Source organism: Limanda limanda, chromosome 4 (assembly GCF_963576545.1).
Source record: "Limanda limanda chromosome 4, fLimLim1.1, whole genome shotgun sequence".
Lineage (NCBI taxonomy): Eukaryota > Metazoa > Chordata > Actinopteri > Pleuronectiformes > Pleuronectidae > Limanda > Limanda limanda.
In genome coordinates, this window is record NC_083639.1 from 29,067,177 (window position 1) to 29,083,312 (window position 16,136).

General features: G+C 42.6%; 1 protein-coding gene across 1 annotated transcript in view; it reads right to left on the bottom strand.

The window, feature by feature from the left end:
* Positions 1–16,136, bottom strand: part of ptprt (protein tyrosine phosphatase receptor type T) — a 247,061-nt gene that overhangs the window by 134,651 nt on the left and 96,274 nt on the right. Inside the window, exon 11 of the mRNA XM_061070022.1 lies at positions 14,625–14,734. Within this exon, the coding sequence (XP_060926005.1) occupies positions 14,625–14,734 (110 nt within the window). The remainder of the gene's footprint in view (positions 1–14,624; positions 14,735–16,136) is intronic.

Sequence of the window (16,136 nt, forward strand, 5' to 3'; positions counted from 1 at the left end):
TGAGAGAAACAGTTTGAGAGTCAAAGTGAAAGAGGAAAAAAAAAGAACCATTTAGAATAAATGAAGTAGAAAAGAGGAGTGGAGAGCTGGAGCCAAACCGAGGCTGAGGGGGGGGGGGCGGCAAGAAAGAGCGATAACAAGTGATGCAGATGGATGTTTGTGGAAAATGGGTAGCCTGGAGGTTGTGTGTGTGTGTGTGTGTGTGTGTGTGTCATCTTTTGGTGTGAGGCAATGGAAGGAGGATCTTCACGCTCATGGACGCCGGGCGGCCCCTCGTCGCTCCATCAACAGACTCAAATCAAAAGCCCTGGCAGCTGGAGAGCTGATGTGTGAACGTGTGAGTGTGTGTGAGTGTGTGTGAGTGTGTGTGAGTGTGTGTGAGTGGTGGAGAGGGAGTGACAGAGAAGGAAGAAGAGTGAAAGATAAAGAGAGTGGAAAACAAAAACATCGGCAAGCGAGAAATAAACTGCTCAGTTCACTGATTCTGCTTTTACCACAAAGTTAAAAGGCCGATTGACTCCTTTTGTTCCTTTTGATTTAATCAGAGTTTTACAACATAAACATATCGGAAAACAATCTGCATCTAAACCTGCAAACCTACAAAGTCAGATAAGAACTGATTCAGGATCTGCAGTTCCTTTCCTTAAGTGTCCATTAGCGTGAAATGTGTTAACGTGTTTTCAGATCAAACACAAAGAGAAATGTTCTCACAACATGATTCATACTAAAGGGAATGTGAAGACACACATAGTCAAGCAAGACTTTCAGTTCTTTGTGTTACATGTCCTTGTGTATGGATCGTGTTCTCATTTCTTATATTTCACGGTATTTTTAGAGAACTTAAGTGCAGTGAAATATGGGAACTATCCATCAATCCACCATTAAATCATCCATCTATCCATCCATTCATCCACCTGTCCTTGGAGTGTTGAGAGGGGGATAGAGATAATCGCAATGTGGCCAAGAAGAAGAAGAAGAAGAATTCAACCTATCACAGAACAACCATCCGCCTTGATATCAGAACTGGTCCAAAGGAAGCTAAAGTCATTAAAACAGTGTGTTCTTCTTTCTTGTCGTATCGTGCCTACTCATATTTGTGTATTGTGTAATGAAATTGTTCTTAATATAAATGAATGTCATGTAGCCTCAGACTTCATGTAGCCTGATGCTAACAGTTCAAACAGCCACTGACTGTTTCTAAGGGCGATGATTTCTGTAATAAAGGTAAGAAGGTGAAACTTGGTATGACACTTTTCTCCTTTGGCCCAAATTGCCCAGATTCAGGAGTTCTGCGACCGGGACTTCGGTTCCATTTAGATTCTTATTTTGATCTTTTGCGTAATTTCCATTTCACGGAGAACCTCTCAGGTTATGAAAGTTGGAGTAAACCTTTCAGCAGCTGAAACAACCTGACGGAGCAGCAGACGTCTCCCAACACGTCTGAAAGTTCGCCCGACTGCCTGAATAAAACATGTTAAATCAATAGCTGTTTATACAGACTGGGACTTGGGGGCTGGAACAATAAAATATTATCTATTTCATCTACGCTGCAGTTTTGGTTTGCATATCGATGGCTGTTATTTTACGAGTCATGAATGGCTCTCTATATTTTTATGGGCTTTACACTCGGCCTGCATTCGCTCTCGTCTCATCCACTAACTCATTCCTTCTCTTTCCCTGTTGAGTGGTAGACTCCCTCTCTCTCTCTCTCTCTCTCTCTCTCTCTCTCTCTCTCTCTCTCTCTCTCTCTCTCTCTCTCTCTCTCCTCTCACTGTTTTATCACTCTCCCCACTGGGGTGAGTATTTCTCTTTTCCTCCCTCACCTCTTTCTTCACTATGTCCTTAAGCTCCTCTCCATTTCCTCCTCTCGCTCCGCACTTGATCTACTCACCCGTTCTCTCCCTGTTTCTCTCGAAAGGAGGAGTGTGGGTGATAAACCTCAGGTGCATGTTCTCCTCCCTTCATCCTCCACCTCCCGTCACCCCTCCTTTTCTCCCTCCTTTTCTCTCCCTCTGCAGTTGATGTACTTGGGATCGGTAGAGCCATAAAGCTCAGGTTGTTTTATTGGCCAATGAAAAGGCAGGCGCGCCGTACGGCACTGCATCTTGGGTAATAGAGTGTGCGTCTGTGGGGGATAACCCCCCCCCCCCCGGAAGGGAAAGTGTATGTGTGAGTGTGTGATTGAATAAGTGAGTCGGGTGGAGAATAGTAACAGAGGGAGAGAGAGAGAGAGGGAGAATGGTGAAATAGAGCAGATGAAGTCAAAAGACGGATGATAGATGCAAAGAAAGAAAAGAAGGTTGAAGCCACTGTGGCCACACCCCTTCTAAACACATTATACATCCTGAACTTTGTTTGATCTTGTCATTTAATAACACTTTAATAACACTAGACTCTTTGATATCACCTGTTGATCTACACTCACAACCTCTGGGTGGTGACCAGATAACGAGAGGAAGGACAAAACTTAGTTTGGAGCTCGGAGTAGAACCAAAGATCATGGGCACAACTGGGAGGAGACACCCAGAACTTGGTGGAGGGACTATAATACAAATTCTATACACCATATATGTATATATATATATATATATATATATATATATATATATATATATATATATATATATATATATGTATAAATATATAAACTCTTGCTGGGGAGACCATCTAAAACATCCTGCTTTGCTTCCTGCTGCCATGACCCAGCCTCGGATAAGTGGAGTGAATTATTGGTGATGGAAGGAAGGATGGAAGGATTCTTTATAGATCATTTAAAATACATTCATACGACTTGACAACAGGAAAACTCTCTTCTTCATTTATCTTTTTCCAGCATCATTCTATCTTGTTTTATCCTCATCTATCAACAACTCACTGATATTCGACCACAAACCTGATGGATTATCGTAGGAAACAATTATCAATAAGGCCTCTTAGCATTTTATTATACATATCTACCAAAGTTAAAACACTAAAATGTGAGGTATTTCCTCTCAACCTGTCAATCCAGAAGTTATAATTTTCTACTGTGTTGAAGTGTTGCCACAGTTTGAGCTTCTCGTGCCCACGTGTGTTTTCATATTCCGCTGCGTGTGTCCCGGCAGGAGATTTATGCCGGTTAATATCCGACGCCATAGCTTTTACCCAGCAGCCCTCTCCATCAAACACACCACCACTGCATCGTGTGTGTGTCTGTGTGTGTGTGTCTGTGTGTGTCTGTGTGTGTGTGCTCTCCCTCCTGGGCTGCAGCACGTTGATCTCAAGCCAAGTTTTATGGAAATAAACAATGTTTACGAGGCAGCGTTGTGGGATCGCTGCTGTAGAAAGGCTATTTCAATTCAGTTTTGTCATTTTCCATTTTTTATTCTCTGTGCTCCTGTTTGTTTTATTAGAGAATATAACCGTGGCTTCATTCCGCACTATCTCACCAGCGCAGTCCTGTCATGTTGAGTTGTGTGGTTGCTCCGGTGAGGTGTTTGCTCTCTCTCTGTGTCTGTTACTTCACCGGTGTTCGATGGGAGTGAAGTTTTCAAATTGTTTACAGCCGCTCGGCCTTTTCCAGCTTTTGGTGGAAGTTCTCACCAGAAGCAGATTGAGTGAATAAAGTCGGTTTGGATCAGAACCGGTGACTTTCTGCCGTCTCTCTGCTCAGTGACTACGAGGCTGAATATCATCATCTTCCTAAACCATCACACCTCATCTACAGTTTGACAGACTCTTCTCTCCCTGTTGTTTAATATTTACTGTCCCATGTGACCCTTCACTCTGTTGAAGCTCCGCCGTTTGAAGTGGAAATGCTCGATACTTAAAACCATACGTGCGTATTTTGTAACATTAATAAACACGTTCCTGTTCCTTCTCGAGGCCCTTTGGTTCAAAATATGTCCACGAGATAAAAGTGATGATATTTTAAATGTGTTTTCTGTCTTCAAATGCGGTAAATAAGCGAAGGATGATCCCAATTATGAGTTGGAAAAGAAACAAAGCACCAGTTTCCTCCCGAGTCACACAACTGTCTGTGACATTTGAGGCAGAATGAGCAGCAGCAGCTTGTTTATTGGTTTATCTGATTAATATTCCATCAGGCTTGTTCCCTTTTCTTTTGGGGTTAGGTTTCAAATAAAAACTGCATATATTGTAGAAAATCAACTTTTGCAGCCTCTTTCCTTTTATAAAATAATCTAAAATTAGAAGATGTCACAATTATCATCAGTTTGAAGTGAGACTCATTTGTGCTACATACAATAAATGAGCTAATACAGTTATATACCATAAGTAGACTCATGACGACTGGATATTACTGTAATGTGGAAAATCCTGACAACCAGTTTCCAGCTGCTCTGTCTCACGCTGTAGTTTGACACGTCCTGTCCTGCTCATTAGACACATGCCTCCGATATAAGAAGAGGCTCCTGTCCTCTAACGTATAAAACTTCCCCACAGTCGTATAAAACTTTTCTCTCGTCTTCTCCCGGCTGAATGTCGCCCTGACACCTCCTGCCTCGCCGGTAATTTAGGAGGCACCTATTGTTTTAAGTTGCAGCATTTCTGTTTTTAGAAGTTTTCCATTTGGGGCAGAGTGTTCTCCTGCTTCCCCCGACTTTTAAATGTCAAGACATTCTGGGTCACTAGGAACAGAAAGAAGCAAAACACACACACACACACACACACACAAACAAACAAACACGAGTGCTGATGCCAAACTCCACATGCACACACGGAGAAAGGCCAACGCAAACACGTATGAACGCACACAAAACCCGGATAAACCTCATGTATGTACACGTATGCAAATGCACAATAGAGAATCGTCGGTGTTTTCCTCATCCCGATTTTCCTTTGTTTCCAACGAGATAAGCTAACGGGAGAAAGGAGCAATAATCCGATCAAATTTCCTTCGCTCGCCGTCCCCATTGTTCTCATCGACTCCTGATAAGAGACGCGAGAGAGAGAGAGAGAGAGAGAGAGAGAGAGAGAGAGAGAGAGAGAGAGAGAGAGAGAGAGAGGGACAAAGCCACGAGGACTAAATATAGCCTGATAACATTTCCAGGCCGTATTGTTCTCACTGACATAAATATACACAAGAGAGGGATGGGAAAATAAAGGGAGAGACAGGGAGATGAGCGGCGGCAACAATGTTCGAGCTTCATTAATAGACAAGCTGTTAATCTGCATCTCCCCAAACTGCTTCATCAGGCCGTCCAATCAGAAGTGGAGAGGCATGGGGCGGGCGGGGGGGAGAGCAGCGACTTCTGGGAATGGAAATTCAAGAAATGACAGGATACAAGAGTTTTTTGAAAGATCTTCTATCTTCCTTTGCAAAGCTCGTGTAATCCTGTCACTCTTGTTGCTACGGCAGCCCGTTGTGACCAAAGTTCACAAATCAAAATCAATACAAGCCCCCACCCGCCAAAAAGCATCAAAGAGTAAGAACCCAGCGCACCCTGGGGGGGGGGGGAACAGAGACGTAGCGCCGAAAATCACTCGCAGAAATCAGCCGGAGGTGAAAGTTTGACGGGAAACGGCCCGAGTCTGCGTCGGAGGCTCGTGTGACAGACACACACACACACTTCCTGTCAGCAGAGATCAGATGAGTGACAGGAGGCCTCACTCCATGTTAATCTGGGACACACACACTTCTTCTGCTCTCGTTCAGACGTTAGAGACATTCAGTGACAAGCTGCTCACCAACGAATCTCAGGGAAGAAGTGCCATTGTTTTGATATAATAAAGATTTGTTAGGTGTAAGAAAAGGTCAAAAGGTCACCGATGTATCGTGGTTTCTGTGTTGATGAAGGAAAATGAAGATCTACAGATGAAGATGCTGAGAGTTAAATAACTGCTGAGTTTAAGAGTATGTGTGTGTGTGTGTGTGTGTGTGTGTGTGTTTGTGTGAAGGAGACACAGAGGACAGTGGGTAAGCCTAGGCGTCTAGATGGATGATTCTTTAGGACCCCCACCCCCTGAGGCAAACTACGGCCCGCTGGGCTTTTTAATCCGGCCCGCCGAACTTGTCCAAATAAAAAAAAAAAAAAATTTAAATAAATTTTTTTTTTTTTTTTTTTTTAAACTAATAATTTCTTAGCACTTTAATGGCACGTACTCATAGCACTTTGTAGTTTTGCTTCATTTAGGAAGAAATTGTACTTTCTTGATTCTTGTTCTGGGTTTGAACCCTCAGGGTTGAATGCACTTATTGTAAGTCGCTTTGGATAAAAGCGTCAGCTAATTTAAATTTGCCAGGGAGTGTGGTGTATCGGGCTCGAAAAGGCACATGATCTCCCTTCACTTTTTCCCTTTGCCCTGTGAGTCCTTCTGTAAAATGAGAGGATCAAGGAAACGAGAAGTGGACAATGAGTGCCGAGTGTTTAACACGGAGTCGACAACAAAATACTTTTTCACTGAAGTCCAATCGAAGGCTGTATGCCTGATATGCCGAGAAACTGTCGCAGTTTTCATGGAGTACAACATCAGCCGTCACTTTGCTACGAAGCATGCTAACTACGCTAGCAAGCAGTCAACGCAAGAACGGGTGGCTGCAGCTCAGAGGTTGGCGACTAATTTACAGACTCAGCAACATTTTTTTCACAGACAAACTGCGATTAAAGAGTCATCTACCAAGGCATGTTTTTTGGTGGCATTCGAAATAGCCAAGGCTAGCAAGCCTTTCTCTGAAGGCGGGTTTTTGTTAAATGCTTTGCTACTTGGTAAAGGCCAAATCCTTTCATGTCATGATTTTTCCATGTCATTTATATTAGTTCACAAAAACACTCCATCGATCTGTTCCTGGCCCGGCCCCTCTGTCAAATTTTAGAACCCATTGTGGCCCGCGATTCAGAAAGTTTGCCCACCCCTGCCCTAAGGCCTCTAAAGTGTTTTGTCACAGGAACACGGACACTTCCTGTTTTCAATCAATACCGAAGCATTTATGACATATGAGGTGTTTGAGTTGGAACTAGAGGTCAATCCACCACTGAGATCCTGTCGTTTTGCTCTTATGTCACACAACAAAGATTCTCTCGGCTCATTTCCTACCAGGCGAGAAAAGATAATAAAATAAAACAAGCTCACTGACCCCTTGTGTTTTAAAGCATCTGGTTTTATATCAGTTTTATCTTCTTCTCTGTGTCCGAGGGCGAATCTGACCTGTTGTTAAACTGGTTTGATTCTCTGATTTCAGCCTGAGAGGATGAAAACTCAGGTGAATCACCGGGAGGAGAAACTGCCTCTCGGCTTGTTCCACTTTCCAGGAGGAGGCTGAGCCACACCAGGCTGTATAAATACATCATATTTAAGATCCATGCAAACCAAAGGGAACGCAGGACCCGCATTATTACACACAAACACACACACACACAAACAGCTACACACAGCGTGTAAAGGATACTGGGCCATTCCCCTGCAGGCCGGCTGAAAGGAGGGAGGCAGAGTAAATGGTGTCAGCAGCTCAAGGACTCGAGAGCCACTCTAAATATAGAGTCTTATTGACAAGAATGAAAAACAATACAGAGGAAAGAGAGAGTGAATGGGGAGAAGGGTGAAGAGGGAGAAGGGTGAAGAGGGAGAAGAATGAGAGAAGACAAACGTTCAGGATGAGATCGACCTCTCGCTCTTCAGCCGGTGACCTGATCCTGTCTCTACTTTTATCTGTTTTGTAAAACTCAAAACACAACAGGAGCAGAACCCGAGCTTTGAATGATTTCATCCTCTGATTCTTTTCTTTCTCTCTTGCACTCACATGTATGAACACAGCTGATGGTTGATGACATCATCCTTATTCAGTCATAATTCTGTCATAATTCAGTGTGTGATTCTGTCATAATTCAGTCTGATCCTCTCCAGCTCTGTGCAGCCGGCTCGAGGCTCCGTCCAAGTTGAAATGTTGTGTGATCGTCTTGACACAAATCACAGTTTTCCCCACTGGCTTCCATGTTAACACACAACTCTAGAACACACACTTGTCTGCTCTCGACCGACTGGTTCTGTTCATTGATGGATTGATTTTCTCCAACACCACAATGAACTCTGGTTTCACAGGATGATGAGGTGAGTGTATTGTGAGTCGTATGAGTTCCTCTGTCTCTTTGAACCAGATTGTTGTAAACTCACAAACAAGAAAAAAGACTCTCTCTCTTTCAAAAATGGCACAAATCTTTCGTTTAATGCTAATATTCAGAGGCAAGGAAAACATGTCAGTTAATTGCTAGAACTTGACATATAATAGATTTGAATATTGATATAACGGACTTGAAATGTCTGATTATTATTTTTTTTTCACTCGCCCAGGAACTAAGGATGGAAACAAGCTAGTGGCTAAATTTGGTAGAAAGTGTTGTTTCTCTTTGAGATTTATCTATTTATGTATTTTGTCCATTTTGTAAGGAACTCTGCCGCTTTTTTTCCCGAATTATAAAAAAAAGGAAGTAAAATATGCATTGATTCGATATTAGATCATGGAAGTCGTCTGTTATTTGAAAACAAAAGCTACAAATCGAGCCACTGCTGAGTCGTGGCCTTGTTGGTCTGTTTCAGTCGTTGCTAACTCTCCGCGTTGCACTGGAGCGAGCGAGGCTGCAGCTAGCCGTCGGTAAACAGTGAACACGATCGATGCCGGATCACCTTCTGCCGATTCCTGCGCTCCTAATGAGAATCAATCCTTCCCCTGTGCAGAGGCCAGAGATAAAGGAGAAGAATGCAACAGCCGCACGTCTGCTTCCCTTTCTTCTGCAGAGATCAACAGAGTAACTCAGTGAAATAAATGCCAGAGTGGCTGCCAGTATCGATTCCGGTGATTGATTAAAGGCCATACTTGAGCAGAGAGGAATTGAGGAGTAAAGTTATTCACACGGAGGAACCGGAGCAGAATAACCACATGGAGTTCCAGCAGCCTATCGCCTGGTGTGTTGGATTAAACAGCTCAGAGGTTTGTCAGCAGAACTTTCCAGTGCTGCCGCCGCCGGGAAACTGAGCAGGTGGAGAGTTAATTGCTTTGAAACATACGAGTGCTTGAATTCACAGGCGATTCCAAGAAGTCGCCATAAGTGAAAAGCTCATTCATCTGTTCGGAAGTGACTCACGCGAGCGCTGGCTTTGGGGTTTTTGTCTCATTCAGAACAGAAACAACAGGATTCGTTCCATCTGTCTTTTCAGGATCATTTCACCTTGAAAATATCCATCAAATACAGGAAGTGCACATCAACAAAGACGAGGGAATCAGTGAAAATGGGTTTCTACATTTGAGATAAAAGTTGAATTAGTGTGTAGAAGTCCAAATCTGTTGGGAGACGACATATTCTCTTTGCTTAATGTGCCAAGAAAAGCTTGTGAGGACTTGATTTAATATCAGAGATGTTGTTTTTGTTAATTACAACAAAAGCACAACCTCGACCTGCATGGATAAGCCTTCTCGTTGTTTTTTGTTAATTACGATTTTGTAGTTTTGACCCAAATCTGAATTATTTCCACAAAGCAAAAGGAACATTAACGAAAACCAGAGATAAAAAAAAAAAAAGGCAGCAGGACGTGAACAGCTGCGATGCAACACTTCCCACACAGAGTGGAGACGTGGAAAATCTCTTGAGCTGTCGGTCGAAACAAATCAGCAAAAGCTGTGATCTCATGACTTGCTCCAGTGCTTTATTCTAATCAATGTTAGCACCGGCATCTGTGGAGTCGGCGGGGGGGGGCACGGGGGGGCGGGTGGGGTGGGGGGGCTCGGGGGGGGGGGGTGACTGCACCGAGATCAGCAGGAGGCCGGTGAGCTTACAGAGAGGAGCTGTAAGGTCTGAATGGTCTGATGAGGCAATCAAAGAAGAGTTTGACAAGGTCACGATCCCTGTGTGTGTGTGTGTGTGTGTGTGTGTGTGTGTGTGTGTGTGTGTGTGTGTGTGTGTGTGTGTGTGTGTGTGTGTGTGTGTGTGTGTCGGTGCTCTGCGTTGTGTAACCGCCGATACCTGTGTGTTGTGTGAGGGGGGTCAGAGGGGAGGGGGAAGGTGCAGGGGGTCTCACGTTGGATTTATTCAAAGCAACTGGAACGGAGGTTTTTCAGTTTTACATCCTTTTTATGTCGGTTGAGTTTTCAGAGTTAAAACAGCTGCTGTGGATTTATGTGTAAAAACGTGTAAATTATATTTATAAGTGATTTCCAGCTTCGACACAAACTGCAATTTGTAAACTGTGATTTGTCGTGTGGTGACAATCGTTTACTGAGCGTCAAGCAAACTGCTCAAAGTTCACGTTAAAGAAGAATCAGGCTGAAAATGCTTCATCGAATTTTACCCAGAATGAATCAACTGGGAAAAAGAAAAACTGATTGAAGCACTTTGTCAAATTGCTGTAATTTCTGTCTCATTACTGCGGACCTGCAGTTCGCAATATGAAGAGTCCTGTGCCCCCCCCACAGTGGAAGGTGGGCTGGTCTCACTTAGCGCTGGCTGATGGTTTGACCCGCTCTGACCACAGCTGAATGTCAGCTGGGACTGAGAAAGTGATGGGATTAAACGGTCATTTAAGGAACCTGCAGTGAAACCTTTTTCTCCAAAAGTTTCCAGACCTTAACTTTTATTTCATTAAAAACAAAAAAAGGGCAAATCTTTTAATTACAAATGGGATCTGACACGATGGCAGCAGATCAGAGAGCTTGAATAATCCGTGTTGTGTGGACTGGATTCTGTATATTTCACAGAATCAATAAATAATACATGTCTGACTATTGTTGATTTCCAGATGATGTGATTTTGTTTGTGACATGAATAGAAATAATAGATCACAAGGTTTCCAGAGACAAAAAAACCTGCTTTGGTCTAATCGCTCCTCACTCCTCATGGACGTGGACAAAAAAAGGACGGAGAGTTTTGTTGGGATCAAATCAAACACTCTGTTCTCTTCACTTCCATCCACCACTCTAACTTCCTCCCTCCATCACGTCGTCCCCAGACATCACTTGTTCCCTCTCGGCTGAATAGAGGACAAGAGGGAGAGAGAGAGAGAGAGAGAGAGAGGAGGCGGCCTCGGCCCCATTAGATCCCTCGCAGATGTTTCCTTTAATCCTGGTAATTAGCTGCAATTATAGTCATAGATACAGAAGATGAAGTGATCATATTTGCACACTGAATTAATTCATTTAATTACGCCATAGGAGGAAGATTCTCTCTTTCTGTGGCGTTTCCCTGGTTGCTCACTTCGGAGGGTTTTTATCTCCTCGTCCAGTCCTCTCTCCCTTCTTCTCACTTTCCTTATCTCTCCCCTCCACCCATCTCCTCCCCTCCTCCCTCTCATTGTGCTAGGTGTAATTTATCTGGGCTCTATCCTGAAAAGCAAGGCGCAGAGAGAGAGAGAGAGAGAGAGAGAGAGAGAGAGAGAGAGAGAGAGAGAGAGAGAGCGGGGGGGTAGAAAAAAGAAAGTACAAGAGACAACAGAGCGGGACAGGACATGACAAGAGCCCTTTAGATGTTGCAGATGATGCCTTTAATCCTGTCAATAGCTGCAATTATAGTAATTATCTCTAATAGCAGCGCATTGTGTCACGGCTCTGATGTTTAACAGCCGAGGGGGGGGCCGAGGGGGGGCCGGCGAGCTGCGATTCATATTAATGAATCCGACACAAAACAAGCCGGAGTTGATGACGGTCCCGCGAGCTTTATGGAGTGCGGAGTGTTTTCTGAGCTCCGGGTCGAGGTGTAATGGGGGTCTCACACCCGGCCCTGAGTGGTCTTTGTACTGCGGAGAGAGAGAGGGACGAGAGAGAGAGAGAGAGAGAGAGGGACGAGAGGCTGGAGATCGATGTGCGGAGGTAGAGAGGGCTCGGGAGAAAATAGAGGCAATTACACGAGAGGAAGACGCCGCCAAAATAAGATGTCGGTGTGTTACGAGTGTGAGGTTGTAAAGATGAGTCGGGATCAGCGGCTGAATTACAACGTAGTGAACATCTATATATCTATAACTCTGGGAGATTTGATTTTACAAAATGTGTTTAGCCAAGAAGTGAGTCAAGCAAATATACTTAAAAACAATTAAAAGTATTTCTAGCGGTTCTAGCTGAGCCCTCGATAAGTATTTGTATGACGACCTTTCAGATTGAAACCTGAAGGGGAAACTGTAACAGCAAATAAAAACAATATCTGGATAATAGTCATAATACTTGTGTATTTTATATTGATTGTATACAGAGATCCCGAGCGCTGAAGCAATCAAGCTGTTATTCACTGCTTAAGATCTGATTGGTCGACTGAGTGTCTTCCTAAGAATATTACATACATATTAAAGTGTCAAATAAAGCAGCCTAGATAAAATAAAGTGTCCAAATATTAACCATGGATCCACATGCACCAGATTTAAGGTGTTTGATAGAAAAATCACATAATCTCAGTCTCTTATCAAATAAAAATACAGAAATATTCTCTTTGCTCCTGGTCAAAGAGAACAAGCACAATAAGGATGGAAGAAATTATGATAATAATGTTCGACCGTTGCCCTGGTGACGTCCAGCATGAAAATACTCTTTGTATGAAGTTTCTATTCTTAAAAGTTGTAAAAAGGAAGGTGAAGAAGTCAAATTATGCAAAGAAGGGATGTGTATTTAAATCAGGTGTTTATATTCAGGATTCATCAGGTGACAATTGAATTAAACTGAATATAAAAAACCGAATGAATTTAAATAAAACATGAAGAAGTAAGTACATTCTTCATAAGTACAATTATTAATATGTTCTACTTGTGTCAGAGGACTTTCTGTCCTGGATCTTTTTAAACACACACATACCCACACACACACACACACACGCACACACACTTCCTAACAAATGCTTTTTAACAACTTACACACACTCTTAATAAACTTTATCAATGACTTTTCTAATAACTTCTCCTGCAAACATGTTTCATCACTTTCTTCCTCACACGCTCACTCAATACAGCACAAACTTTATTCAACACACACACACACACACACACACACACAGACACACTAATAGCCCAGGTCTGGGTGTGAGGTAGCTTCTTGATGCAGTGATATAAGAGGCAGACAGGAGACAGACAACAGGTCAATAATTCATTAGATAGAGAGCTCAACTCAACTTCAACCCGAGTAAACGGACTTCAGAGGACGTGACACGGATTTAGATTTGTTTCCCGGAGACTTACATCCTGTCCTTAAACCCAAAGTACGACGACCCTTGACCTTCACCTAGCCACGCCCCCTCGCCTTAAGGTTTAACGTGGGACCTGGTCTTTGTCCCCAACAGGTCTCCTGAAAAGCTGCTCATCAATAAATCTGACGAGTGTTCGTATCGATTCCTGGATTCAACACATGTTTGATGCTAAGAGCACCGGACAGTGATGTGGTAGGAATATGACACACTACACAACACACTACACAACACACACACACACTTTGAGTCTTGACTGAATTGATGCATCTATAGCAAATACCGATCATGTTGTGTGAAAACACATTCACACAACTTACGTCTGTGGTCTTTCAATTCCAGTAAATCCAGGGAATCTTTAAGATACAGTTCAAACAGAAACTGCTTCACAGTAAAGTGGTTTCCCCAGTTTGTAGTCGTCTGACTTCCACAGAAGCTCCTCCATCACCTCTGGGTGGAGCTGAGCCGCTTTGCTCCACCTCACTCAATCAACTTTTGGATAAACTCAACAAACCGTTAAAAGCAAAGTCCTAAAATCTTGGAGCAAACATTCCCCAAAAGACTCAAAGCTTTTACCATGGCATATTTTTCTTCAACAGACTAAAACAGACTCTCCCACAAGTCTGCAGCATAATGAAAAGTCTGAGGAGGGCTTCACATGAAATGGTCAGAATGAGAGTTGATCAGAAAACATCAGATTCTGAACTCGCAGGGTCTGAACCTTCATCCACCTGAACGTCTCCTCTCCTTACTCACTTCCTCATTCCTTCTCACCCAAAGATTCCTTTCTTTCCCTTTCACACATTTAACGAGTCCTTGTGGTATTCTTGGCAAAGAAGATATAGTCTCTATCATATTGCCGATCAATGCACTCATCTTCTAAAATTGCAGACCTATCTTTCTCTTTTCTATCCACTCTTCCTCTCTATCTCTGCCTCTCTCTGTTCCCTCCATCTTTCTCATGATGGTGTTGTTCTCCCAGTCTCCTCCAGTGGCTGACTGAGGTCCAGGAGATTTTGTTAGCTGAGGACGTTCACACACAGACGCAGGTTTTTCTGCTGCAGCTGTAATGATGCAGAAATCTGCTGAAAGGCGAGTCAAGGTGAAACGTGAGATCTGGGACAAGAGCTTAACTTTGAACCTGGGATCAAACCAGCAAGCCTCTGCTTCCCAGTCACAGCCCAGTGGCTTCAATCCAAAATCTGATCCATCTGGAAAAATAAGGCTCACCCCTCACTGTCTTTGTCTGTTTACCAGTAAAAACAGATGTGCTACATTCACATGTTGGATTAAAGTGTCATATTGTAGTGAATCTTTGTGAAACTTACACTTTAAAAAGTATTTTAAACCAATGAGCAAGATGTATTTAAAGATTGGACGACATGAGAGCTGTCGTCTGGATTGTCCCACGAACACGAATCACACGAGTTGATAAAGTCCACAGATTAATGTAAGTGTTGTTAATAGACCATGACCGACCTCGTATAGTGTGATGACTCCGTTGGTTTCATTGGGAGCTTTCCACTGCATGAAGATCTTCTCTTCATAAGGCGTATTCTGCAGAGACTCCATCGGAACCGAGCCCGGGACTGTAGAGACAGAGAGGGAACAGAACTTCATCAGGATCAAAAGAACTTTACACTCGTCCCACTTTCATTAACAATCAGGTTGATGTGTAATAATACATTTTGTTCTCATTGAGTTCGATGTTAACCATCAATGCTCAGATTGAATCAATTATGAAGCAATAAAATGTTTGATCTGCTCGGTGACGTGTTTCTTTCTCGAGGTCAAAATTGATGAATAACACCACATGTGTTAATACTAGGGCTGGGCAAGTTAACTCGTTTTAATCGAGTTAACTCAAGTGATGAGTTAACTCGATTGTTTATCCGCCAATTATTTTCTTTTTTCCTGTTCTGCAGCAGTCAGCAACAGACTTTCACAAAATAAAAGCCTGACTTTCACAATAAAACAATAAATAATCAAACCTGAGTTAATGCGAGATCAAATAATTAATCGAGTTAACTCGTTTCACTTGAGTTAACTCAATTGAAACGAGTTAACTTGCCCAGCCCTAATTAATACTTTTATAGGCACTTAAAACAAAAGCAAAAATGTATTTTATTGTTGTCAGCAGGACATTGTTGAGGATGTAATGAGGCAATGGTCCTTCAAACGTCAAATTTTACCCAAATACAAAAGCACGGTTAAACACGACCTCAGAATAAACCCGTGAGTGATCCACTGATGATGCAAAGCTCCAGTTTTCCAGCCTCAGATCAACATCTATCAACATGAAGAAGAAAGACGCTGAAAAACTAAATCATCTTGAAAACTCACACTCAGTGTTGTTACAAAATCCTGCAGAGAATATCCAATAATACTCTCCTCACACACTGGGACAGAACTCATCCTCAGGTCCTTGATAATCATTCAATATTGCTCCTGGTATAAATAAATCCACGGGCACATGGAAGTGAGCACAGGGGGGGGGGGGGGCAGCATATTGAACTGAGGATAGACGGAGAGTGGGAAGAGAAGAGGGCGAGAGGAAAGGGAAAGAAGAAAGGAGGAATAATGCGTTTATGAAATTTCACTTCCATTTCTCATCATTTAATTCTGTTATTTAAAAGTTTCCCACTCATCAGATCTGTTAAGTTACTTGAAATCTCATTTTCCCCGACAGGCAGAATGAGAATCGCTGCTTCTTTCACAAAATCTAACAATGAAAGACATTTGCAATAATTAACTGTGACGTGGGACTCCATTATAATTCTTGTATTTTCAAAAGGATGAATTTTATATTGTATTATTAAGTATATATAATCCAGAACTGAACTCAGAGGGACTTTCTGAAAACAACTAGGGTCCAATTTTTTTTTTTTTTATTACAAACAGACTGAATATTAAAGTTTTACTAAACTAGACAAAGATTTCTCACTGAGAAACATATTTATGTGTTTAAATGACATTTATTTCGTATTTTTT